At 49.1% G+C, this 26,367-nt stretch overlaps 1 protein-coding gene and 1 long non-coding RNA gene across 2 annotated transcripts in view; one reads left to right on the top strand and one right to left on the bottom strand.

The window, feature by feature from the left end:
* Positions 1-6,674, top strand: part of LOC121711852 — a 31,626-nt gene extending 24,952 nt beyond the window's left edge. Inside the window, exons 2-3 of the long non-coding RNA XR_006032466.1 lie at positions 1,671-1,895; positions 6,523-6,674. This is a non-coding gene — a long non-coding RNA (uncharacterized LOC121711852). The remainder of the gene's footprint in view (positions 1-1,670; positions 1,896-6,522) is intronic.
* Positions 1-26,367, bottom strand: part of LOC121711850 (T-lymphoma invasion and metastasis-inducing protein 2) — a 45,833-nt gene that overhangs the window by 6,791 nt on the left and 12,675 nt on the right. Inside the window, exons 2-14 of the mRNA XM_042095692.1 lie at positions 20,922-21,229; positions 19,474-20,769; positions 18,337-18,823; positions 17,947-18,119; positions 15,672-15,896; positions 13,055-13,240; positions 12,682-12,831; positions 6,647-6,814; positions 5,764-5,868; positions 5,420-5,498; positions 5,174-5,263; positions 4,701-4,925; positions 2,853-2,962 (exon numbers count right to left, since the gene is read on the bottom strand). Of these exons, the coding sequence (XP_041951626.1) occupies positions 2,853-2,962; positions 4,701-4,925; positions 5,174-5,263; positions 5,420-5,498; positions 5,764-5,868; positions 6,647-6,814; positions 12,682-12,831; positions 13,055-13,240; positions 15,672-15,896; positions 17,947-18,119; positions 18,337-18,823; positions 19,474-20,763 (3,288 nt within the window). The 5' untranslated portion in view covers positions 20,764-20,769; positions 20,922-21,229. The remainder of the gene's footprint in view (positions 1-2,852; positions 2,963-4,700; positions 4,926-5,173; positions 5,264-5,419; positions 5,499-5,763; positions 5,869-6,646; positions 6,815-12,681; positions 12,832-13,054; positions 13,241-15,671; positions 15,897-17,946; positions 18,120-18,336; positions 18,824-19,473; positions 20,770-20,921; positions 21,230-26,367) is intronic.

The following is a 26,367-nucleotide window of genomic DNA, read 5'->3' as shown; positions in this document are numbered from 1 at the left end:
CAGACATGCACAGCCAGGTGTACCCATATAGATCTACCTCCCTCTCTATCTCTCCCTCTCTCTATCTCTCTCTCAGACACACACACACACACACACAAAAGCTGATGCAGAGGAACAAACTGCTACTGAGAAACTAATAGCCAATGTCACGCTCCAATGCTTCAGAGCCCAGTCATCACATGCTTTCAGAATTTCAAGTGAGCAAAACTCGCCCTGGGCTATTTCACCTATACCCACAAACATACTGTACACTCCTTTTCTCTGAATACACACACTCCCATTGGAATAACATCAAACCTGATATTTGACATTTTATATCGACAATAAAGCTTTCCAAAACTCTGAACAAAGGCTATGCAGATTGATGCCATAGACATAGAGGGAGGTTGTTGGGGTTTTTTTATCTCTCCTCCACACATGGCCAGGCTTGCTGTGGGAGATGTAAGACGCAGGATCCCTGGGGAGGCCTTGAGCCATTTATCATCATAATGTGTTCTGTCAAGCCGTAATATAGTGCTGACAAACTGATGAATTCTGGAGGTCGGAAGCATTGTGCTGCACAGGGGTGCTGTAGCTCCGGAGTGTGCAGCAGTAAATGGGAGGTGGCTATAAACCACTGCTGGATAATGCTAATCCTTTATAATGCATCGGGCGCGCAGGGCGCTGTGTCCACCATGCAGTCATCCAACTGTTCTACAAAAACAAAGTAGTGTCATCAGTGTGTGTGTGGCCTCTGTGTGTGTGTGTTTGTGAGTGTATGTGTTTGTGATTGTGTGTGCATGTGATAGGAAATGATTGTGGAAGTGGAAAATTGTTGTACAGCGAGATCACGGTAAAAACTGGAAAGTGTAAAAAGAACAGCGGCGCGAATGAGGCAGCAGAGACCAAAACACAGCAGTCTGACTGCTGACTTCAGGCTTTTCAGTAAGAGTAGACAAAAGTAGTAAACACACAAACCTACAGACACATATAAACACAAACACTGTGAATCCCTCTACATACACACTCAGTCAGTCAGTCACACACACACACACACACACACACACACACACACACACAATATGCACACATACACACTCGTACCAGAAGAACGATCCCGTCGGGGGCCTGCTCGCAGACCAAACAGGACGCTATCTTATCCAGCAGCGCGGCGAGCTTGTCCTTCAGCGCCTGTCTGACCGAGGCCGGGCTGAACGCCTCGGCCAAGTCCTCCCTCAACTCCTCTCCCCACTGCAGCCAACGCCACCACCACATGACAAGAGAGTGGCACCTCTCCCCCCCCCCCAAAAACAAAAAACTCACTGGGAATTGGAACCCTACATGCCACCAAAACAGCCACAACGCGCCACATCCACCCGGCCGCCGAAATCCCTTCTGCCGTTTTTTTCCCACCTCTCCTCACCAGCAGCAGCTCCCTTACAGGGCGTAAGCCCGGATAAGCCGGCTGCTTAAGAGGGTCCATCTGCTGACAGGTAGGCTGCTGTGGCCCAGGATGCGTCTGGGTGGCTGAAGCAGAAGGCTAGGCAGCAGGGCCGAGGGTGGTGAGGGGGGTGGGGGTGTGGAGGTCGGAATGGAAGGCATTCTCAGCGAAAGAAAAGTCGAGGCTTTGAATTATATAGAAATTATAGAGGGAAATGATGGTTTTGGTGCTGTGTTTCTGCTTTCCACAGGGAGATTCAAGGAGATTTTTCTTTTCCAATCCCCCTCAACTGACACCCTCCCTCCTCCACCTCTGAGTCATCTGGCCGAGTCTTTTCGTCGACTCAGTGGAGATTCATGAAGTGTCTTGCGGGTAGTCACGATGACAACCACATCTGAAACGGCTCTGGCTAGAAGCACACGAGCTGGGAGCCAGAAGATTTCCACTGTCAGTGCCATAAGCCCAGTGTATGTGTGTAAGTATACACGTGTGTGGTGTGTGTGTGTGTGTGTGTGTGTGTGTGGTTTTTGGGAGGCACGGTCTGGACCCCGTCCAGCCTTGCCTTGCTGCATTTAGGCCCCATGCCCTTACAACGTGACCTCGCAATGACGCCCAGTAATCCAGCTCACCTAAACACACCTTCACACCTGCACACGCAAACACCTCTCTGGCTGCCTCACACTCCTCCGCTCTACTTAAGAGAGCTGCCAATCCACAGATCACTCCCCAGCAACAGGAAGCTTGTGCTCCACACAGCTCGGGTTTAGATGAGCTCAATGGAACAAAAAGTATGGAGTAGTATTCTGGAATTCTAATTTCCCCCTCACTTAAATTACGTCATTTATTTGATTTAAAATAATTGAAAGCCCCCCCCCCCTCTCTGTTGAGGGAATATTAGTTTATGTCAAAGTGTTCATCATTGTTGTTTACTCAGGCTTTAAGTTATTATAACACAAAAGCAAAACATCTTTGTGTTTGGACATGAGCCTGGACAGCCTGTCACCTCAGCCTTTTTTGTATCCTTGCTTTGTTAGACTCAATTGGCTTGATCAAAGACACACTGATGATCAGGCTGCAGGGACCCTGAATACTAATAGTGGGGTGTGGATAGTAGAGTGGAGTTTGAGCGGCATGGAGCCCAGAGGTGCGTTCAAATTCCTTGAACAGAGGCCAACGTTCGTGGCGAACGCGTTTGTCTCAACAGATACATTTGAACGATTTTTGTGTAAATATCCCATCTCCATGACGATAACTCTCTGTCCAACTCCCAACATGTTCGCGGAGAACTAGCTCCTCAAACTGTTTGCGAGTGTTCGCAAATGTTTGTGGAAACTCAAGGCAAACAGAAAACAAATGCAATTTGTTGCAAATGTTTGCCTATGTTTGCGAATTTTAATGCATCTCAAAGCACAGAGGAGTTCTGTCTTCTTACCGTCCTGTGAGGCTCGGAATCATCAGACGGAATGTTCTGCAGAGTTCCATCATCAGAACCCGAACCAGCTGCTATGGAGCCTTCTGGAACCTCCTGCGCTGGAGGCGAATCTGAGGAGGACAGCAAAAATAGAGACAGACAGAAAGAGAGAGAGAAAAACAGATAGATTGATAGAAGAGAGAAATGATGAGAGAAGAGAGGGGGATGGGGGGCAGGAGGAGTGAGAGTGAGACAGACAGAGAGAGGGAGGAAGAGAAAGAAAGACATGTTAGTGGCAGGTCCTCAGTGTATACAGTGCCAAACACAAAGCAGTTTTACTGAGAGAGGAGGGCAATTGAAAATCAAAGAGACAGAGCGAAAGACAAAATCAAAGAGAGGAGCAGTCTCGGGGGGATAGGGCCTGCTTCAAGCTTGGCTGGCGGTTAACCGTACCTGACTGGTGTCAGCCTGCATTGGTCTCATTGTAGTAACAGGCCAGCCTGCCGAGAGGCTGAAACTGCCACAGGGCTACTGGTACCACACCAGAGAAAAAGCCTCCACAACATACAAGCCATGCCAAACCCACCCCAGACAAAACATACAAGTTCAAGCCATCGCTAAACATACTCTTTCAAATGAAATCAACTCGATATATTACTCAACTAAGCCTGACTTAAAAACAAACATTAAACATTCTAACACGTGCAACTACTAAATACTTCAACAATCAAACCAAACATATACATCATCAATGATAATCAGTATCAGCCAAACTAGTGGAAATTCCCACAGATTAATAGACTATTTCCACACAACCGTCTTGCAGACACTCTAGGGATCTATAAATAACTTTGTATATTTCTGGGCTGAAGTGATATGATTGACCCTGTGGAGAGAGGAGTTGACACACAACTCAGCTGTCAGTACAGTTTGGATAACCACAGGAGCAGGGGTGTCATTTTATTACCATCTTTAACTAGAGCTACATGTCCACACTTCATTTACATCAGAGGTTCCAGCCAAGCCCAAAATATCCTTTCCTCTGTCAGGGTGTCAATGAGTGAATGACATAAACACAGAGCGCCCCCTAAAGGTTGGTTAAAACACCAACAGCTGCCATTGCATGAATTACACACTTCATGTCACATTTATTGTTACAGTGCAACAGGAATTATTGCTGAATTATAGTCACCGTTCTTTTTGTGGGTTTTTGTGAATGTATTAGAATGTGTTAAAAACGGTCACAGTTTCTTATTCAAAACTTAAAAGTAACTACTACAATTGAAGGGTGGGTGCAGCGTCTCTGCAGTGTTTCTCAAACTTTTTCAGACGAAGGACCACTTAACCAATAAAAAAGAAACGCACGGACCATCTAGCTAAAAAAGATTAGACCTACTTCAACAGTATATTAGCCTACACAATAGGCCTACTCACTGAACCACCTTGCTTATTGTCTTTGCACTTTGCTTATTGTGTCAGAGGATTCATATGATTTAAACTGGCATATCCTACCTAGACAGTGTGACAAAACTGTTTGGATTTACATACAAGTTGGTTCAATATTGCATACAACTCATCTATATTATATTTTACCACGTCTGCTCGCGGACCACTTGGGATAGCTTGCGGACCACCAGTGGTCCGCGGACCACACTTTGAGAAACACTGAAGTAAACGATAAGGTACAGCAAAATGTCCGCACACCCGAGTAGCTCCCAAACTTAATTAAAAAACATCAACGTTTCAACCCAACAGGGTCGGTTTGAAAGAACATCCTGTCGGATCGAAATGTTTCTGTTTTTTAATGAAAGTTTGGGAGCTACTCCGACTGGGTGCGACGCTAAGCCAGTGTGAGCTGCAGCGTGTTACCTGAAGGCCAGGGGGGGAAGTGCTCCATGTGGTGGGCCTGTGCCGGGGCCTCGCTGGACTCGCAGTCCGGCCACATGGAGCCCGGCTCCACCGCGACGACGAGCTCCTCGCGCCACAGAACCAGACTGACGCTCTGCTGGCTGAAGTAGGCCTGCATCAGACCCAGGTCCAGTGAGCTCACGCTCATCCCGTTCAGAACCAGAATCTCATCCCCTGCCCGCAGACCTGCAGGGGAACACACACACACACACACACACACACACACACATGAATACAAAAGTCTCCAAGACCATTCATATACGTAACAGAAAATCTTTCACTCTAGAGCTGGCAAACCACCACACAAATCCCACGTGGCAAAAAAGCTACAAAACTAAACATTTTGTCAGAACATTTTTTGTGCTTTTACGGAGATGAATAAGGCTTGTGTTGTTGCTGTTGTTGACATGACATAAATATTGAAAGACAAGTACCTTCTGAGAAAGCCAGCCCCGCTGTGTCCACCTCACTGATGTAAATGTGACTCCGCCCAAGTCCGTCTACGTGGCCTGTCACAGCGAAGCCTACCAACAGGAGATTTGTCACTCAAGTCAGTTGATTCAATATTAGTCCTTATGTACAAGATGCATAGTCCTGAGAGTCCTCCGAGTGTCTTTTGAACTGTCTATCTACATATTGATTGTTGAACTGCACAGATGCTCTGAGCGTGTTTCACTCACCAAAGTCAGATGAGGCGTCTGCACGGGACATGTTTCGTGTGAACACACTGAGGGGAAACACCTCCAGTTCATCGTACACCTGGACAGAGAGACAGCACAAATATGTAAATGGAACAATGGACTCTCTTAGTGTAACACAGGCAAATGAATGAGCATTCTCACATGTAAAAAATCATGTTTACTTCCAGCTCTTTAACACCACTATAAAAACAAATGACAACATAGTAATCATTTTAAGTATATAGCCATAACAGTAGTTAAGTAGTAATTAACCAATAATTCATGAAATACTTTTCCCAGAAACGTATACTTTGACTTTGACTTATATTCTGTGTTCCTCTCACCAGTTCTTTCAGTGCATCAGTGGCGGAGGCGGTGTGCACCTCCACTTCCTCCCCCACACGCCTCTTCACACGCAGGCCAAAGAGACAGGGCTCCAGCTGACGACCCTGCAACAGAGCACACCAGCACGCCTGTCAGCTACCGAAATAGTACCGCGCTTATCGGAAAATAACAAGAGGTGCGGAGTGGCCCCAGAAACTTTATCTTTAGCTTTAGATTATTTGAGTCTAGTTTTCAGCTACTGGAGCCTTCCTGGTGCTGAGAAGTCAGAGCCTCATCCACCATCACCCTGGTGTATAATCCAGTGTCTGGAGAGCATGAATTCCACTCAATGTTTTTCTATGAATCGAATGAATTTCTCTGGAGCAGAAGTCTTGCGCCAGACGGTGGAACTAATGAGCGATATTAGCTGGCTCACTGCCTGGGTGGAGCGTAAACAACCCTCTATTTTTGCACCTGATCCGCTGCACATGTGGCTCCAAAACACTGGACAGCATCACAACTGAATAAATCAGTGTCGACCAGCACTGACTTTAACCCGTCGCGTTGTCTAACCATAACTGCTTAGCACTGCAACATGCTAGAAGATCTAAAATACCAGAGATTGAGAGTAATCAGTTTCAGACAGGGGGCTTGCAAAACCAAAGAGGAAAAGACGATTAATAATTGAGGAATGGAAACCAATTACGCAGCTCAATAAGATGCCCTACAGCCACCTTGATCTCTCTTTTCCTGACTAAAACAACATCTATATTTTACAGGGCCGCGGGAGCCAGAGCTGTGGACGCGGAGCGCTGACGGACACGGAAGGCCTGTGGATTGGAAGAGTTTGGAGTTTCCTGGCGGAGGACGAGGCTCTTGAGAGCTGACGCAGGCTGGACGTACCTTGCAGGCCTGGTAGAGGACGTCGGCTGCCAGGGAGTCGGGCTTGACGGGAACAGTGACCACGTGGCCGTCGGGCATGTACACACACACCAGGCTCTCCAGGCTGCTGTCCCATGGGTGGCCTTCAGGGGGCGCTATTGAATGGAATTTGGCAAAGCTGTCCAGTCTCTGAGGGGGAGAAAGGCAAAACAAAAATGGGGGGAAAACAAGTGTTGAGGAGCTTGAGAAGTTGAGCAGGGTAAAAAATATACATATCTGAACAGAAAATAACAAATTATGTAACTTGTAGCTTCAATGTTATTCCTGATTTGTAAGTCGCTTAGGCTAAAAGTGTCTTCTAAATGAATAAATGTAAATGTAGCACATAAACAAATTAAAACAGCAGTATATATACATCAGGGGTCTAGGTCCTTTTTTCCTCCGATAGCTACTTTGACAAAATGGACATGGCCGAGAGCTTTTATGTTATAGTAGCATGTATTCATATAGCTGATCTCCACCCAAAACCGCTTGCGAGCTACCTGTGGGAGACCCCTGTCATACATCATACAGATTCAGAGTTGTAGTGCTAAATGTACACTACCTAGGAGGTTCACATTGATACTTTGGCTGTGGAGAGTAAATTATTGAAAGATGAGGATCACAGACAAGTAACAAAGGAATTTGGTGAGATACCTGCCAAAACACCAAAACACCCAACAAAACACAGACACAGATACACACATAATACATGCACAAACACACACACACTCGCACACACACACACACACACACGCACACACACACACACACACACACACGCACACACACACACACACACACAAAGACACACACACACAGACAAAGACATACACACACACACACACACAGATAAACACATACATTCATTAGACAGCTTCCTTGCATGCTGTCCTCAGACCTGTCTGTTTGCTCTGTGCAGTGTCAACACATCAGCAGGTTGTTGTGACAGCTGTGCAAGGCCTCCCCCGTGCACACGGCCAGAAACACCCCCACCCTCCCCCCGCTCCAGCCCTGCCCGTCCCATGGCGTGGGGCTACTGAGGTCTCTTGACAACAAGACAATGACCCAGCAGCGGCGAGCGGCCAAAGGGGCAGCCTAAGAATGGGGGATGGCCGTCAAACAGGATTTGCTGGCTCTCAAACTTTTTAGGAAAGTTTTGAATGGTAAGTGATGGATAAGCTCTCAAACAAAAGCAAAACGGCCCACAGAGGCGAGCAGGTGTGAGATGTCTGTCAGAGGGATTTCATCTTTAAATCTGACCATGTATTCTAAAGATCTTAAAGAAAAGAAATATCTCGCTGGGTAAGCTACTAAGTCTTTACTGAAGACATGCTGTGATGACATAAACATAGAAACACACCCACACACACACACACCACAAACATCCACCCATATCCTCAGCTTCCACTGAAATGGAAGAGCCGCTCAAATTGGTCCCAGATACACTGTATGAGGATTGAGAACCGCTATACTGCTGTTCCATAGAACACTAAAATAGAGCTGAGATGACTTGGCGGAATGACTCACAAAAATGTGCTACAAATATCCACAGCCAGCACACATACTGACACAGAAGAAGAGTCACCGAAGAATTTGTGCCTAAAACAGTCCTCCCTCACTCTATCTTTGCGTCATAATTATAAAGGATGTGCGAGAGCCGCCCGCGTTTGATACTATTCTGATCCCCATCGGCGCAGAAATAAAGCTGGTGGTTCCATAGGAAATAATAAGAGGTCTGCTGATGGCTGAAATTACAGGTTGGAGGGAGTCGGCAGATGCGGCGGCCCTAATCAGAGTGCGGTGTGGCGGGAGTCTCCTCGAGACTCTCCTCCTCTCGCCCCCAGACGCCTGTCTGTCCAGAGCGCCGAGGCCCAGACCAGACGCCCTCAACCCCTGCACACACACACACACACAAACACACACACACACAAAGCCACAGGACTGTGACCACCACAGCGGATCCCCACATCTCCAGTTTACTAGTGTATGTACATATGATCTGATCTCTCTTTAAAAGGGGGGGGGGGAGTAACATGGTGGTTGAGTTTGGATACTGACCCACTGCAGTCCATTGAATTATATCATTAAACACACAGTTATTACCAACACAACTTTGCTGGGCAGTGGCCATTTTTGCCAGTATGTGTGGTCCATGGAAACAGCCTGTCATGATACACTGTTGTTCTGCCTTCAAAGAGTATGCATGCACACCAGCACAGTCTCCAAATGCAGACCAAAGGAGCCAATGGCCAGGGGGGAGGCAAGGGAGGTGTTTTTTTTGTAAATACAAAAAGACTGCTCCAGGAACAGCAGCTCTCACACTGGTTTGACAGGGTCTGGCTGTGAGCCAAGTACAGACTCTGAGGTGGCTGTTCTGGGTTCTGTGATTAAACATATAACATATAAGGGTGACATTTGCAATGCAATGCCTTTGGGAAAAGGTAGCTTAGATGTCCGAGGTAAACAAAGCTTTCACAGAGATCAGGTGAACATCACTCTATGGATGAGCAAAAATGCTCAGACCTAAAGAGACCTTTTTTTTTTCCTTTCGATTTTTGTTTCAGCCTAGAGTAGACCAGGACTGAGTGGAGGATGGGGGTTTGCAGTTGCGGAGTTTGGACACTGATTCATCTCATCCCGGCATAACTGCACTCTGGAAGCAATCAGACTAATCCTCTTTCAACTTAAAAACCCAGAGACGCTGGGGCTGGCAAAGGCCAGCGTACCCCCCCCCCCCCCCCCCCCCCCCACACACACACACACACACCACCACCACCTATCCAAACCTCTCCATTCCCTCCCCAGCCAACAGTTTGATATTTAGCGAACTGTGTGGGTTTACACAAACCATCTGTTTGTCCCTGCAGGGGCTGCTTGCCAGCTTGCAACAATTAACCACATGTGGCTTATGGTAATTCCCCGCTCAATCTTGGCTCTATTAAGGGGTCCTTTAACGACTGATCACTGCCAGGGTTCGAGTGCTGAGCAATCCAACCCCCCCCCCACCCCCCACACACACACACTCTGATCCTCACGTTCACATGATTCATGCGTGAGGCACGTGCGGCTTAAAAAGTTAAAAACTCGGCAGATTTGGCTTTCTCCCTGCACCGAGAGAAAGAGCGAGAGAGAGTGTGTTTTTGCCATCATCGCTTGGCCGTGCCCCTGTGCCCCCGTTGGACTGACGACCCATTTGAGGGCGCGTTTATTCCTGCTGACTGCCATTTGCTTGCTGGCTTGACGGCCACGGAGGGAGCCAGGTTTATGACTTCCCGGACACCTCTCAACATCCCTGATGAGCCTGGGAGAGGGCGGGCGCGCAGGGCCCACCACAGCTGGCCCTCCGGTGACTCACCCACCTTCAGACACAGAAACAATGCTCCATAACAAGCGGCCTGTAGGCACTGTCTGCTGGGTAGAAGGGCTCACATGGCTCACTTCCTCGCAGCCCCATTGAGTTTACCATAACTTACTGTGGAGTGCACTTGTATACTATCATACAAAGGTACAGCAGTGTTGTAGTCTATGTGTCCATGTGTTTAGATCTGACTTAAATGCCAGTGTTATGATGGAGTGGCATAGTGGCATAGAAAGATGCAGACATCACGGAGCTACTGTCCATTTTGGCATACAACATTTTGATAGAACCCATGAAGGGAACGGCACGTTGTAGCCTACAACTGCATGGCAAGGCCAAACGAATTCAAAAGTCTGAATCATAAGCAGAAGGTGCTGAAAAGGCAGTAGCCTACAGCGACGTCGTTGACGACAATAACAGGAGTATTTAATAAATTGTTAGCCAACACGGTTTTCTGTTCTTTGATAGCCTTCTCATGACCTCAAAGCTGAGCTCGCTGATATTTGTTGAGCATAAATATGGCTAGAGAAAATGAAAACGAAGAAAACTCAACTTTGTTCCAAGCTCCTTACGTAAATGCAATGGGGAGAGGATGCTTTTGGAAAAAATAAACCATGAGAAAACGAACAACTTCACTGTTAGTATTTTGTTTGTTGCTTAAAAACGTTGTATGATGGCCTTGAAGTCTTGAGTTAGCCTACTGAATTGGCTGGTAGCCTACCATAAAGTTTGTGCATGCTCTCTCTCCAACGCAAACCAGATTTGGGGTTCTATTGCCAAGTAATTCTGGTACATAACGTTGAAACAGATAAATGTGTTTATTCGAAGCACACATACAAATACTGTAGGTCAATTTCAAGTGCGCACTTACGTGACTAGCCTACTTCAAGTATTAGCCTACGTACAATAGATTTCTCTTCTTTAGCCTACATAATCGTACATAATGTATAGGCTACACTTTGTAAACAAAAAGCAGCTGTGACAGACAGCGGCCGCATATTCTGCGTCATATCTCGCATCTTGTGAACTCTACAAGCCCCCTTCCCTCTCTCGACTACCACACAGAGATTCTGTAATGTGCGTGTATGTCGTTCACACATACATCCCTATAAGGTCAGTATAAGGTCCGCAGGTTAGCATCATATCTGAATCATCCGAAGGGTAGGACCTTTTGACAAACCTCCGCATATACTCCGGAGGTTATATCTGAAAGCGCTTGTAGTCTAGTTAGCTGTAGTGGGTATACTCTGATCAACCCCAAATGTTAATACCCATCCTTGACTAATTTAAGTGAGTATACTGAGATGGTGATGCTTTTTAAGTCCTGCGTATCACATAGATTACACCACTGCAGTAAAGGAAGAATATATTTTAGAGTCGTAATACTTTGAACTTTTTTTTTTAACTGTTTTTTTTTTTTGGTGTCTGACTTTAGCCAAGTGCCAAGTGTGAGCATGAAGGGCAGACACATAAAGACAGCTTAGAGCACATACGTCTGTGTACATAACAACGACTGCACCCCGCAATTAGAGAGAGTGTGAGCTCTGCGATTGGCTGTGAGTGCACTGCACGAACCCAGGCTTTAGGGGCTCATCTCTCAGACAGCCCTGGAGTAGGGAGGCCAGGCGTCCAGCACGTGCCAAAAATAGAGGCCTCTTGGCCGGGCATTTATCAAGAGCGCAGACAGCCAGCACACATGCACACACTGGAGTTGCACAGCAGCGGGACAAAGAAATCCCTTACTGGACTACCTCTCAGCATTCACGTGAGATGGCTTTCCCAATCGCCCCACCCATGCATGGACACACACACACATACACACACACACACAGACACACTCCGCCATCTAAATATAAAAAAAACACAGCCGCTAATTCTTTGGGCGAAGAGTGAAAACACTGCACCTAATTTACAGGTCACGGCCCATGATGTGAACTGAAAGGCATTCCAGGGAGCAGCGCTTTAAAAAGCTATTTATCAAACACAGAGGCTGGGGCTCCAAACAGAGGGGCCGCACAGTAACGAAACGTGCCGCAGCATTAGGAGTCCAGAGGTCTCCTGTAAAAGACTGTTTATAATAGTGATAAAAGGGTAGAGAGAGAGAAAGAGAGAGAGAGAGAGAGAGAGTCTGCAAAGCCAAAGGCAGATCAGACCTAATCTGACTGGTTGAAATCAGATTTCAACCACAAACAATGCGCCTGTTGTTTTACAATTTACCCAAACATTCCAGCGATCCAACTAAAACACCACTCATGATAATCATTCGGTTATGCATTTCAGCTCATATTTTCGACTAAGTCGTTTTTCTGCACGTGCGTCCTGTCCTCTGGCCCACTGAGTAGATGGGCTGTTTTCTGCTGTCAGGTGAAATGTTTGCCTGGACCTGCGTATTTCCTGCTGCTGAAACCAGTTTCTACTGGTGACTGCTGCGTGTGTGTGCGAATGAATTCTTCTGGGCCCTTACCAGTAAAGAAGACTTCTGTTGGTGGTTAATACATGTATGTATGCACATGTGCCTGTGTGTGTGTTCTCTGATGCTTCTCTCTCTCCATATGTGTGTGTGTGTGTGTTTGTGTGTGTGTGTGTGTGTGTGTGTGTTGTGTGTGTGTCATGTGTGTGTGTGTGTTAGTATGTGTGTATTCCCTGGTGTCCATACCTGTGTAGAGGTTTGTTTCTGGTCTCGGCCGTTGCGCTTGGTCAGGCTGTCCAGCCCCTTGAGCGAGGAGAAAAGGCCCCTCTTATTCCTTGTCCTGCGGGAGAGGGATCGGCTCCTCCGCCGCAACGTAGCTTCATCACGAGTGCATATCTGAACAACACACACACACACACACACACACACACACACACACACACACACACACACACACACATTTAGATTTAGAAACGTCTTTATTTTCAACCCATCATCAAATTAACGCTGATGAACCACAGGAGCCTGAAATCTTAACTAGATTGAGGGAAATATGCCTTAAAAAAGTGCCCAGTGTCTCTGGCGCGTGCATTCAGCCGGAGACGCTGGGGCTACTCACCAGGGCATGGAAGGAGGAGACAGAGAAAATGCCCAGACGACTCAGCGCCATCTTGGATGGGCGACTGGCGACGGCCAGGAGGCTCTTGGGGTTGGGCAGCTCGCTGCCCTGCAGGCTGGCCAGGTAGCAGCGCATGCGGAACAGGTCCATGTTGAACTTCTCCAGGTTCTGCTCCCACTGTTGGATCTGGGGGTCAAGATACCACATTTACTTACATGTATTAATTTAGCAGACACTGTTGTCCAAAGTGACTTACATACTTCAACTATATTACAATGGCCATTCTCCATTCTAGTGTCTTAGTGACTCCATTGTGTTCTCCATACGAGTGACTTGCTCAAGGGCACAACAGTGGAAGCAGTAGAAGTACAACGGACGCTCATAAACCACAACATAGACCATTAGGCCACGAGGCAGAAAGGATCGCAATGCACCCCCTCCACCTCCCGACAAAACTATACTTTTTTGAAGGTCTGAGTGTGCTGAATATGAATCTGAATGTTAACATTAAACTTTTTTGAATGCACTAAAATGTAAAAATGTAAATGTAAATCAGGTTTCTAGGCCAAGTATACTTGCGTATACAAGGAATTTGGTCTCTGAATTTATCCCATCCATGAATTAGTGAACAAACAGAGCACACCGTTAACAGTACACAGTGAGGTGAAGCACACACTAACCCGGAGCGGTGAGCTGCCTTGCTACAGCGGCGCTCAGGGAGCAGTGAGAGGTTAGGTGCCTTGCTCAAGGGCACTTCAGTCGTTTCACTGTTCGGGAATTAAACCAGCAACCCTTCCAAGCCTGAAGCCTTAACCAGTAGGCCACGACTGCCCCTAGCAGTAGGGATGCACCCTAAAATGATTTGCCATTTGCAGCTATAAAAATGATCTTAGTCAATCAGAACAACTTGCCGAGAGTCATGCATTTTGAATGGTATTCTGTTCATACAGTAGATTACATTACATTACATTTGGCTGAGCTAGACGTCGTAGATGGGTAAATTCCACAAAATAGTACAACACATAGCACATTCTGACACTTGTTAGGTCCATATTCATCATGCACTGGTTTTTCTATGGGTCAGCTGACTGAGAAAACAACTCAGTTCAATTCAATTCAGATCAATTTTTAATTGCAATTTCACCACTAGGCCACAGACCTAGACTGGCTGTGTGTATTCACAGGATTATCCCTCAGGCTTACGCCAGTAGGCGTGTGTGCTGGGTGCACTTTGGCTTTGAACTGGGCAGTGCTAGATATGTACTGAAGGCACAAAAATGTGTACTTAAGGAATCAGCCGTGGTTCCTCTCACAGTGCATCTCTGCAGATGGTCATATAACATGAGCCGAGTTCGGCTGAACAACAACAGCTTCGTTACATCCAGCTTTAAGCATATCTGATGAAAAACAGCCTCTTGATCACTGCACTAGAGTGTACTAGAGCTGTCTTTCCATTGGGAGCACATGTGGCAACACACAAGAATGCCAATGCCTGTTAAGGCTTATTTACAAGGAGTATTGATGTCATATTAGCCTAACAATGGCTGTCTGATAAAGATCTCATAACAGCCAAGTGAAACAGTATTACATCACTGCTGTTACATAACGGGCTCTGATGGAATGAGACAGGAGGAGAGAAAACTATGTCCTCTGTTTCTCCTTTCCGACCCCTGGTCTTTCATTCCTACGGCAGATGTGAATTAGGCTGTAATGAGTGTAGCTTATGGCTTAATGCAGGCGGGTGGGGCCCCAGGCCGGGGTCCTCGCGGTCACCCTGGCGTTGGGTTACATGGACATCAAAGGACATCAAAGTGGGCCTGGAGCCCAGAAGAATGAAAGCCATCGAGGAGGAGAAGGAGAAGGAGGATCCCTGGCAATCTGGTTTGATCTTCTGCATGCACTAGCAAACCGCACTGACCTGTCCCCAGGCCAGCGTTTGACAGGAACTAGATGTTAACTACAGTGACTGGGTTTTTTCCAGTAAAGCTGGCTTTAAGTGAACAATTGTAGGAGCCTGCTGTTGATAAGCCACTGAGGTATCCCTGTTGTCAACACATCTAAGTCTTGAGGTGCCCCCTCATCTACAGTTCCAGTAAAACACTGAGCTCTTTGATGACAACCATGACTTAGGAGGGACTAATGCTGGACTCATTAGTGAGAATATGGAGAATAACATATATACTAATGGCTTATCAAAATAGCTGCGGGTTTGACAGCAATTTTGAAAATGCTGTCAAGCAGTAATTTGTACCTATATTTAGCCACACTGTTAAAAGTGCATGTCTTGTCTCATGTTTATACCTGCCTGGGAGGGCGACATGAGCGATTAGCGGGTATAGGGCAGGGGCTGTAGGCTGGGCTGCAGGTGGATGTCTTTGGGCCCAGGTGGGGGGGGGGAGGTGGGGGGGTTTGGGAGGCGGTCTGGCTTCCATTCCCTCAAAGACATAAATCACCTAATTGACCAATTTTACTTAACCGCTAGTTTTAATGGTTTAGTCAAGGCTGGGCCCTTCATCTTGTGACGCCTACACACACACACACACACACACACACACACACACACACTCACACACACACACACACACACACACACACACACACACACACACACACACACCTGGCTCTCAATGGCCTTCCTGTTCTTCTGGTCACTAACGACGGACAGCTGTAGCTCGGCCATCTTCTTCATCTTGCCGTCCATGTCGATCTTCTGCAGCAGGGTTCGGGTCTGGCTGCGCAGCAGGCGCACCGTGTCCTCTCTGCCCTGCCGCTTGGCAAACAGCGACGCGCTGGCAGAGTGCATGGCTGTCACCCAGTTCTCCAGGTCCGTTTGGTTCGCAGCCTGATGGAGGGAGAGTGACAGAGAGAGAGAGGGGGGGGGGGGGGGTTGGGGGAGAAAACCGTAAGAAAGAGATTAAGAGATTCCTTGATTTGTCCAAAATAAGGATTCATGAAAGAAGTCTTAGTCTAAGTCTGCCAGTTAGGTTTTCAGCTTTTGGGATTTGTTTTCAAGGCTAAATCTTTGACTGATTTAGCCAGGAGAGGATTTAGCAGTTTAGGTGCAACTATACCAATGTGTCACTGTCACAGTGCACATAACAAATAGGCTTTGGTGTCGGCTGACTATATAGTAATCTACTTTTGGTAAAAGGCTCTTGTAAACATATTCTTAAAGACAGTAAGGGAGTTAACTTGCTAACTTGTGTTTTAGGTTTTTTTGGGCCCCTAGTCTGATTTCATGGTGCCATTTCATTTCATCATCTTAGTCCTACATGAAACCGCACAAGTGGAATGTGTGGTTTCCTCTTGGCATACAGCTCTCGGCAGAATCAACAGTCAGCCTTGTCTACAAGAACCCTTCAAGAAGAGAACATCGACATCGGAGAACAGAGTTTCGACAGCAAAAAATGCCTATTTTCCAACAGGGCTGTGCACCAGGTGAGATCACTACAAGGGATACAAGGCTTGTTGAGTAGCCAGGGTTTCTTGACTGGACATTAGGTTCTCTCACTCTCTCTCTCTCTCTCTCTCTCTCTCTCTCTCTCTCTCTCCACACACACTCACACACACACACACACAGATGTGAAGAGCAACATAACACCCCCTGGCACACCCTGACTACACACACTCACATGCACAAACTAAGACGGTCGGAACAACATTGCAAATGTTCTCTGTTTCCATGGCAATGGTCAGCGGTGATGCCAACAATGTGATTTGTGTGCCGGTGTAAACACCGCGTAAGTGAATCAGCGGAGGCTCCAATGGCTATTTTCAGGCCCATAAAACGGTGTGAGGAGCAAGTAACAGCATGAGACAGGGCCCCTCTTCTCTTCTCCAAGACATTAAAGCTGGAGACGTCCAACGCCGTGTCCAGCCAACGAACACACAAGGCCCTCTCCCTCTCCCTGGGCTGTCCGCCTGGAGCCACACGTTTCGCCCGCCTGGCGGTGGCGGTTTCGTGACTGTGCTGAGGTCCCTGAGCTGGGAACGAGAGAAGGGCCTGCGGAAGGCCAACGCTGTCATTATCGAACACAATGGCGACAAATGAAGCCATAACGGCGGCACCACTCCAGACCCCCTCCCAACACACACACACACACATGCACGCACGCACGCACGCACGCACGCACGCTCGCACACACACATACACACACATACGGACATACACACACACACACACCATCCCCATCCATGTGGTTGATTTGAGTGGTCAGACAGCAAACAAAGAGGCTTCTGAGCCTAAACGAGTTTAAGGAAAATAAAGATAAACACAGCCAGAGAAGATTGACCACTCAGACTGTACATCTGAAAAAACCTGCAGAGAATTTGCACGGCCCTTCTGTCTCGGACATACTGTATTCAGAACAACTCCACGTGAGGACCGCTTGAGAGTGGCCACAATGAAATGAAATGTCAAGGTCAATCACAGGAAAGGACAGGCCATGCCATTTTACTATACAAAGATCTGAACCGCCGTGGCCTATAGTAATAAGACACACAATCTCAATCAAAACACCATCGCGTGCTCTGGCTCGTTACAACACGTGCCACATCCGTGGGCGCATACCTAGCCTGAGCGCTCTGAGGGACAGTGCCCATCCCAAGGCATCGGTGAGCCAGCCCCGGAAATATTTGGGAAAAAGCTTTGGGGCTGTTGTGTTCATTCAGGGCGCAGTTCACCACACCCTCCCTCCCAATCCGCTAAAACATCGACGCGCGAGCCAAGAATGCAGTTAGCAGCGAACCTCGGCCTTTCCCTACCGTCACTTCTGATTACTCGTTAAGATGCCTTCATGAGTCACTGAACGTTGTCAACAACGGTAGTATTGACGGCTGGGAACCATGTAAGGGTGGCACGACAGCACCGAGGCGGAGACTAACAAACAAACCTGGAAGAGGTAGACATCTCCATAGGCGTTGCTCAGGCAGAAAACGTTCTCCTTCTTAGGATGTTCGGGAACGGCCTGGACGACGCTGTCCTCTGCGAGCAGAGCGTAGCATGGGGAGAGGTCCTGCTCAGAGGAGGTCTTCCCGTAAGTCTCATAGAAGAGCAACATACAACCTGAAGGAAAGGAGGACAGGAGTGTGAGAGGATTTTTAGTGCATGTCCAACTCAAGAGTCTGCATATGCTCCATCTAATAATGTCATGTTTATCTCTCAACAAACGCTTTTTGAGTTTAAGTTGAAGTAAAAAGTACACATTTAATTACAATACTTTACAAGGTGTTATAGATACATTTCAGGTGATTGCTAACATGTTGGTCCCACATCGCTGTACCTTTGAGGGTGACCCAGTATTGCCTCCACTTGCGTCTGGTCACCAGCTCCAGCTTGCGGTCCTTGTGCAGGGTGATGAGAGGCTTGAAGGACAGCCAGCCGGCTCTCCTCACCACGCCCTGTTCCTTCTCAAACATCAGGTCCAGCTGCTCCAGCGAGCCCAGGGAGCTGCTGCTGCTCTCCCCCTGCTCAGCCTCCCCCTGCTCCCCCTCGCCCTCCGACGTCTGGGCCCCCTCGGCCCCCATCCCTCCACCTCCGCCGCCTCCCGTCTCCAGCTCCTGCATGAAGTTCTCATAGATGTTCTGCCTCAGTGCGTTGCTCTGGGCGTGCTGCTGCTGGCTGTGATGGAGGCCCAGGGACGAGCCGAAGCAGGGGCCAGGGAGGGGCTGCAGGGCCACACTGAGGCCCCAGTACGAGGCGCTGGTCTGGGGGTCCGTCGTCAGGCCATTGGGCCTGAAAGCGTCCGTGGGCTCGTTGGAGCTGGGGTCCTTTAGGGGTGAAAGGGGGAGAGAGAGAGCGAGACATGACGGTGGGTTATAAAGACTGGAGCTGCCTTTCACATGTGACTGTTTAACATTAACACTGTGTGGCTAAGGGGAGGTCAGATGTTGTCAACAGACTGTTAACGACACACAGGAAGTGTTTCTCCAACAGCCCAAGCAAGCTGCTGTGGAAGCACAAACACCTGGAGTCAAACACCTGGAGGCACCTTGTGAAAGCGCCTACTCCACTAACCGGTCCTGTTCCTGCCCTCCATACCATTCTGGGTCACACAGTAGTTTCTGCTTCACACAAACATTCATCATAAGCACCCAGTGTGCTTTGTACAACTTGCCCTTCCTTTGCTACTATGAACATGAAGCTTGCATGCTTTACATAATATGATGAGGTATTATGTCAGCAGATTCTCATCATTGCTTTCTTTTTTAAGTAAAAGTATGCATGTAGGTACGCTTCATCACATAATGTACCTCAAAACATGCCTTCAGCGGTATAAGGGTAACAGGATGTGCTGATGCTCATGGGCCATGACGGCTTAACATGCGATAACCTGTTTTGAATCAACCCTCATGTAGTGCAATCCTCCTGCAGCTGCAGGCCCCCTCTAACCCAAACCTTCCCAGAAGCCCCCTCTCACCTGCAGCCTCCTCTTCTTCCTGCTCAGGCTCCCCGTCCAATCACTGAGCCTCCTGATGCGGCTCTTCAGCGAGTCCTTCCTGGCGTTGGTCCCTGCGGTGACACTTGGCGCGGCCTTGCGGCACGGGAGCGTGAGCGAGGAATACTGCGTCCCGGCGGGGTCCGGACACTCGCGCTGTGTGCCAGCCGAGTCCAGCGCGGAGGCGATGGACGCCCTGTGGTGGGCCAGAGGCCCCTCCTGGAACTGCGGTGGCAGCGTGGACGCCGGTAGGGGGAAGGGGTTGGTCAGGCTCGGCGTGCTGCGGTGCGCCGAGAGGGACACGGGCGCCGATACCATCCGCTCCAGCTCACGGTGGTCGGCCTGCAGCGCCACCAGCGAGTCCCCGATGCCGCTGTCCTCCGTGCGGCCGGACGAGCAGGTGTTGTAGCCGTTGCTGAGGAGGTAGCCGCGGCTGCCGTACTGGTGGACGTGGAGGCGCGGGTCGAAGCCGCCGAAGCCGCCGCTGGCGTTCGAGGAGCATGTGGTGTCGTGGCGGCCGCTGCTGCCGCTGTCGTTGTGGTGGGTGGAGGTGGACGAGAAGGTGGCGTAGCCGCTGCTGCTGGTGTTGTCGGCCGCCGGGTTGCCGCCGCCCGGGTGGAAGACGTTGTCGCTCAGCTCGCCGCCGGCGCCCCAGGGCGAGTCGTACCAGGAGCCCTCCGAGCTCAGCGAGCTGCCGTTGCTGGTGCGCAGGCCGACGTGGCTCTGGGCGCTGGCCCGGGGCGCCGCCGTCGCGTCTTTCGCCACCTCCTCCTCTTCCTCATCCGCCTCCTCTTCCTCCTGCTGGATGCGAGTCTTGCTGAACTCCACCCGCAGGCTACCGTCCTGGCTGAACAGCACCTTGGGGCTGCTCCTGCTCGCCAGCGGATCCAGCGCCCCCTCCGTCCTTTCCTCGGACGTCTGGACCGCGCTCCCCTCCCCACCTCCCAGCTGGCCGTACGCGGAGTAGCCTCCTTCCCAGCCGCCCCTCCCGCACCTCAGTGGAGACGAGGGCCGCTGGGGCTCACCGGCGCCCCCTTTGGTGCACTTGCTCACGTAGTCATAGTGGCGCGACAGGTAGGGCTGGCTGCTCTTGTGAGGGGACAGGACACTGCGGCCCGTGCCGCGGCTCTTGTAGCCGTTGGCCACCTCGGTGCCCCTCCACCAGCTGTGCGGGGAGAGGACCTGCTCTTTGGAGCCGTGCAGCTTCATGGAGCACGGCCTGGGCTTCCCCGGCAGGATAAAGCTGCTGTACTGGCTGTCTGTGTTTCCCATTCTGATCTGAGTCAAAGAGAGGAAAGCACAACAGGAGGAGAGAGACATAAACAACACATCGCATCTAAAGAGTAAAACAAGTCCAAGTCAATGAAGCCAAGTCAAACACAGAAGAAATTTTACATTAAAACAAAAAAGTGAAGTGAAATCAAACTCACTTATTTTTCTCTATTGCCAGCGACAACTCCTGTGTTCAGGATGAGTGTAATCCGTGCATATTCCTCTGTGTCCTTAAGCAGACCCTCCTGTAGTGTCTCTCCGTCTGTGCTGTGCTGAGAGCTGCTTCTCTCGGGACCGTTCTCTTCAGCACTGAGCTCTTAACTCTTCAGTGGCTCCCCGTGCTCTCTCCCTCTCCCTCTCTCTCCCTCTCCCTCTCTCTCTCTCTCTCCCTCTCTCTCTCTTTTTTTTCTCTCTCTCTCTCTTACTTGCTCGCTCACACACAGCTGTTGCGCTTTCCGTCGCTCATCTGAGGGGAACACAGAGAAGGGGGAGGAGCATGTGTTAGTAACACAGCTAGCCTTGTGTGTATGTGTGTGTGTGTGTGTGTGTGTGTGTGTGTGTGTGGTCAGAACCCCCCTTTCACAACCCCCCCCTCCCGAGCCCCAAAAGAACCCCATGAAACAGCCTCCCATCCCAAATCTAAACACCCCTGAACAGTCTCCCTGCGCCCCTCACATTCCATGACGTACGGCTCCACGCTCTCCACAAGAGCACGCTTCATTCTCCCCCAATGTTTATTTTCTCTCGCTGAGATCCCGAGCCATATTATGTTATACACACTACTCTCAACTATTCAAGTAAAAAATGGTAATTGGACACCGTAAAACTATCCAATTAAGAGGACATTCGTGTGCTGTGTTGGCATGATTTCTCGGTCACCCTTTTTTGAGGGGTTTCATTAGTGCTATAGTGCTACTGGGGAAAGGGTAGTTTCATTCTTTGCGTTTCTGTGCTGGTTTAATTAGTTTTCACTATGTTTGCCTGAGTGTCTCATGCCTACAAAACCTCCCCTAACCCCCCCCCCATCCTCTTATGAGGGGAGAGCGTATCCTGAGAGAGACAGCTGGGGTCAGAGGTCACGCTGGACCTTAGCAAACCTCTGTTCCGCTAGCTAAGCAGAGAAACGCCCATCCTGCTGCTTGTGTGGATGTGTATGTCTGGGTCTGTGTAGTGGTGGGTGTCCATTTACACACAATGCCCAGTGAGTAGCCAACTACCCCCCCCACTACTCTACACACATCCCTGCCCCCATCACCCCCCCCCCCCTTCCTCATCAGAGCCGGCAGATGCGCACGACAGGCTCCTTAGCTGCTGACGTCTCAGGCTGGCGCTCCCATTCACACAAACACACAGCCACTGTTTTTACCTCTTCCAGGGTGACTATTTGGCGTTGTGAATCAATAACAAGGACAGCAGCAAACAAAACAACAACAGCAACCGCCAAAACAAAAAAGCATGGGAAGCGCATGGCTGAGTCATTGGAGTGAATATCACTGTGGACTAGATGAGGCCAGCAGTGTTCATGAATAGTAAGAGCTAATAGGCAGCCGATGGGCTCAGTCCCGCAGTATGAAGTGGCCTTGAAGAAGGCGGGAGGGGGATTTGTGACCTTTTGTGCGCCCTTAAAAATCAGACAAGATGATCTGAATGGCGGCCCCCTCAACTAGCGTTCCTTTTGTGTGCCTGTGTGTGTGCGTGCCTGCAGTCTCTGCAGTCTGTGTGTGTGTGTGTGTCATTGTGAGTGTGTGTTTGAGGGTGTGTGCATCTCCTATCGACCATCTGCTCCCCTGCATAGGGATCACCCATAACCCCCCCCCCCCCCCCCCCCCCCCCTTCCCTGACCCCCTGCATTCTTCTACCATACAAAAAGAGCACACATATCCACTGCATGCCACATTGTAGCGGAATGCGGGGACCCTCGTGCCGGGTCACAATCGGCTGATGGGTTCTGGACACTTGTGCGAGAGTGCTTGTGAGAATCGCAGCGCTGCATGTGGAGGAATGCCCATCTGGCCCTCGATGTGACATCCCCGTCAGAACGCGTTTGGAAAAGCCGAGCGCTTCTGTTTGCCGAAAAAAAAAGTCTGACTAAAAGAAACCCACTCGCTCGAGGATAGAAAACCACAAACGTCGAGCCTTTTCCCCTGCCAAATTTTGGATTCACCATTGATTCAAAGTTTCATCCCGGCTCACAGCTTTCCGTGATGAAATTACAATAGATCACTGAAGCAATTAGATGCTCATTTCTTCCACAACATCTAGAGCAAGGCAGAAAGCTCTGTGAGGAAGAAGACAAGGGCTTTATCAGAACGGCTTTCACTGCTCCTCCAGTTTTATCAAAATGATGGATGGGAACTGAGGGAATAGTTGCAAGATGAGAGTGGGGTACACACACTATAAATAGAGTAGCTTGGAAAATGGAAAATCCACAAATTAGTTAAACATCCATGGCCAGGAAGAGCAGGAGAGCTAGGAGGAGTGTTTCTCTGGGGCCGGAGCACAGGAAGAGAAGGAAAAGACTAATGATGAGCAGGAGGAAACAGAGCCTTTCACTCCTCCCCGTGGACTACAAATCTGTTTTACTTTTCACACATAAGTACAAATGCTTCCAAACACACACATACACACACACACACACACACACACACACACACACACACTGGAATAAGCACTTTCAATCCCCGACCCACTATTTGAGGACTAACACACCACTGTGACACATAAACACATATATATACACACACACACACATTTGTGTGACACCCACTAGACAGCGTAATTACTCCTGCCAGGCCTGCACAACTAGTCTCCGCGTCAAAAAGAAAAACATAATGTATGTATTTTTCTTGAGAGCAACACCGCGTCTGGAGCCAGCGGTGGTTTTCCTCTGGGTGGAAGACAGGGAGGAGCCCAGGAGGAAAAGAAAGAGAGAGGAAGAGGAGGGGAGGAGGGGTGGAAGGGAGAAGGGGGAGGGTGGAGAGAAGCACTACGAGGTCCGTTCGGTCCCGGTGCAGTGGCTGCAGAAATGGCAGCAGGCCCCCCCTGAGACCTGGGAGCTGCTTGCTATGACTGGGCCTCTTGTTTAACCAGGAATACCACGGCAACCGCACCACGGCACCCCAGGCCACTTAACACGCCAGTGAGTGCACACACTCACTACAACCAGACCGAGGACTGAGATAGAGAAAGGGAGAGAGAGAGGGAAAGAGAGGGAGAGATAGAGAGAGAGTGAGAGAGAGAGTGGGGGGGTAGAGGAACCTGGTGGGATAGTGAGAGTGATGGAAGAAGAGAGAGGAGAAACAGATACACAGAAATGTTGTAGACACAAGGATGAAGAGCAACAGGGAAACAGATTAAAGACAAGAAACAAAGAGACAAAGACAACAATGCACAGAGAACTACTATTACAACCATGAAAAGACATGAAGACAACCACGGAGGTCAGACTCAGAGTGAGAGAATGAGTAACAGAACCCAAGAAAAGGGAAAGTACAAAAGACACACACAGTGACAGACAAAGAGAGAGAGAGAGAAAGTGTAGAATAGTTTAGGGTGAATGAAAGTCTGGACAGGATGACAACAGAGAACCAGGAGGAGAGCGTTCCACTTGAGTGGTTCTGGCCCATTACCTGTCTCCTCTCCTCTCCTGCAGGTCCCCCCTCACAAACAGACACGGCCTTCATGGAGCGTCTGCGCCCAGCCAAAACGTGACCGCAGCCTAGCGCCCTGATCACCTGACACCTGGCAGAGGGGGCCATTGTTCCTCCATTTTGTTTACTTCCTCACAACAGCTCGTGCCATTCAAAGGCAGCCGAGGACATTATCACGCATGATTAAGAACAAAGGGTCATTCAGAAAAAAACTTTAATAGAGACTTTGAGAGAACAAAGGTGATTTCTCAAGCTTTCACCTGGGTGGAGGATTAGAGAGTTGCTGGTGCCAAAAAGTCTACTAAAAACAATAAAGAAAGAAGGAGGTTTTTCAGAAACTGACACTTCCTGCAAAGAAATAAGTATCAGCATGTATCAGCAGTAAATAATAAAAACACTCTTTAACACTACTGCGCCTATGAGCACATGGGCAGTGGGTCAGCAGGTAGAGGAGTCACTGGGCAACCAAGTCCAGCTTCTCCTGACCCTGTCGAAGTTGCCTTGAGCAGGAAACTGAACCCCAAACTGCTCCCGATGTGCAGGTTGGCACCTTGCATGGCAGCCGCATGGGTGAATATGAGGCATGAAATTGTAACTATTAGTGCTTGAATGAGTAGAAAGGCACTATATAAATGCAGGCCAATTACCATCATAAACCTCAACACCACAATCTACTAGTAAATGAATAAGTCTTTATAATTTTCCATACATTATACCACAGGCTAGCTGTAAAATGCAGCGAGTAAGCAGTGGCCTAATGCCAGAGGCTGGGGCTATTAATTACACCTCTAAACATATCGAGGGACACACTCACAGGAAGCGAGCCTTGTGCGTCAGACAACAATCACCAGCGGAAAACACTCGGCTTCCTCCGGCCTCTAAGGTGGGTAAGCTTTTCCTCACAGGATACACAGAGCTGCTAATATTGGAGCGGGTGTGTGTAAGAGAAAGAAAGAAAGAGAAAGAGAAAGAGAGAAAATAGAGAAAGGAGAAAAATAGAGGCATGTGTGTATGTTTCCATGTGAATTTGAATACGTGTTTAGAGTGAGAGAGATGTTATAAGCATGTTTATTAATAGTCTATATGAGTTTTGGATGGATTGTTGAATGCGAGTTAAGAGTGTATACAAATTTCATACACAAGGCAACACAATGTGCTTTTCATAATAAGTGTTTGTGTGTGTGTCTCTGTGTGTGTGTGTAGATGTGTGTGTGTGTGTGTGTGTGTGTGTGTGTGTGTGTGTTTGCAGAGAAGGGTCTGATGGTGGGAGCGGAGTTGGCTGCTCCATAAGTGGGTGAGTCGGGCAGAGAGCAGCGTGAGACTCTTCCCATGGGAAAGTGGTCCCCCGGAGCCAGAGCGCAGCCCTGATAAGGGCGCTGGATGGAGACGCCTGGTGCCAGCGGAGGGGGGAGAGAGAGAGAGAGGCTGCCCTCGCTGCAGCGGAAGCCCAAGATGAAGGGACTGGGTCCTGGGAGGGAGAGAGGGAGAGAGAGAGAGGGAGCGAGGGCCTGTTTCCTGCCTGGGTGAGAGAAGGGCCCGTTGTGTTCTCTCTGCGGGTAGACGGGTGGGTGTGGGGCTTTGGCCAGGCGGGGCCCCGTGTTGCATTTGGTGTGGCTCTCCAGCTGCTTCCTCCCCTGGACGCCTTCAAGGACCGTTCTAGAACAGCGGTCGCAGTCAAGGCTAGACCTGGGCCCTTCATGTCTGTTATTCAGCCGTAATTCACCTACATCTGAGATGGTTATACGGGCAGGTGTTACAAACGACTTGCCGTTTCCACAGTTTATGTGAAGCATTTCCAGAGCTGGTGTCCAACTGCTCCTCAACCTGCCATTTGTGTACATTTCCAGCCACAGCCTTTGTGTTGCCCCAGCACATCCCTCAGGCCAGTATTTGTATTTCCTCTCCCCTCTCAACGACAGAAATGAGCAGATGACACTCTGTCAACAAACCAGAC

Source organism: Alosa sapidissima, chromosome 6, assembly GCF_018492685.1.
Source record: "Alosa sapidissima isolate fAloSap1 chromosome 6, fAloSap1.pri, whole genome shotgun sequence".
In the NCBI taxonomy this organism is placed as follows: Eukaryota; Metazoa; Chordata; class Actinopteri; order Clupeiformes; family Clupeidae; genus Alosa; species Alosa sapidissima.
This window is presented reverse-complemented; position numbering and strand designations above follow the sequence as displayed.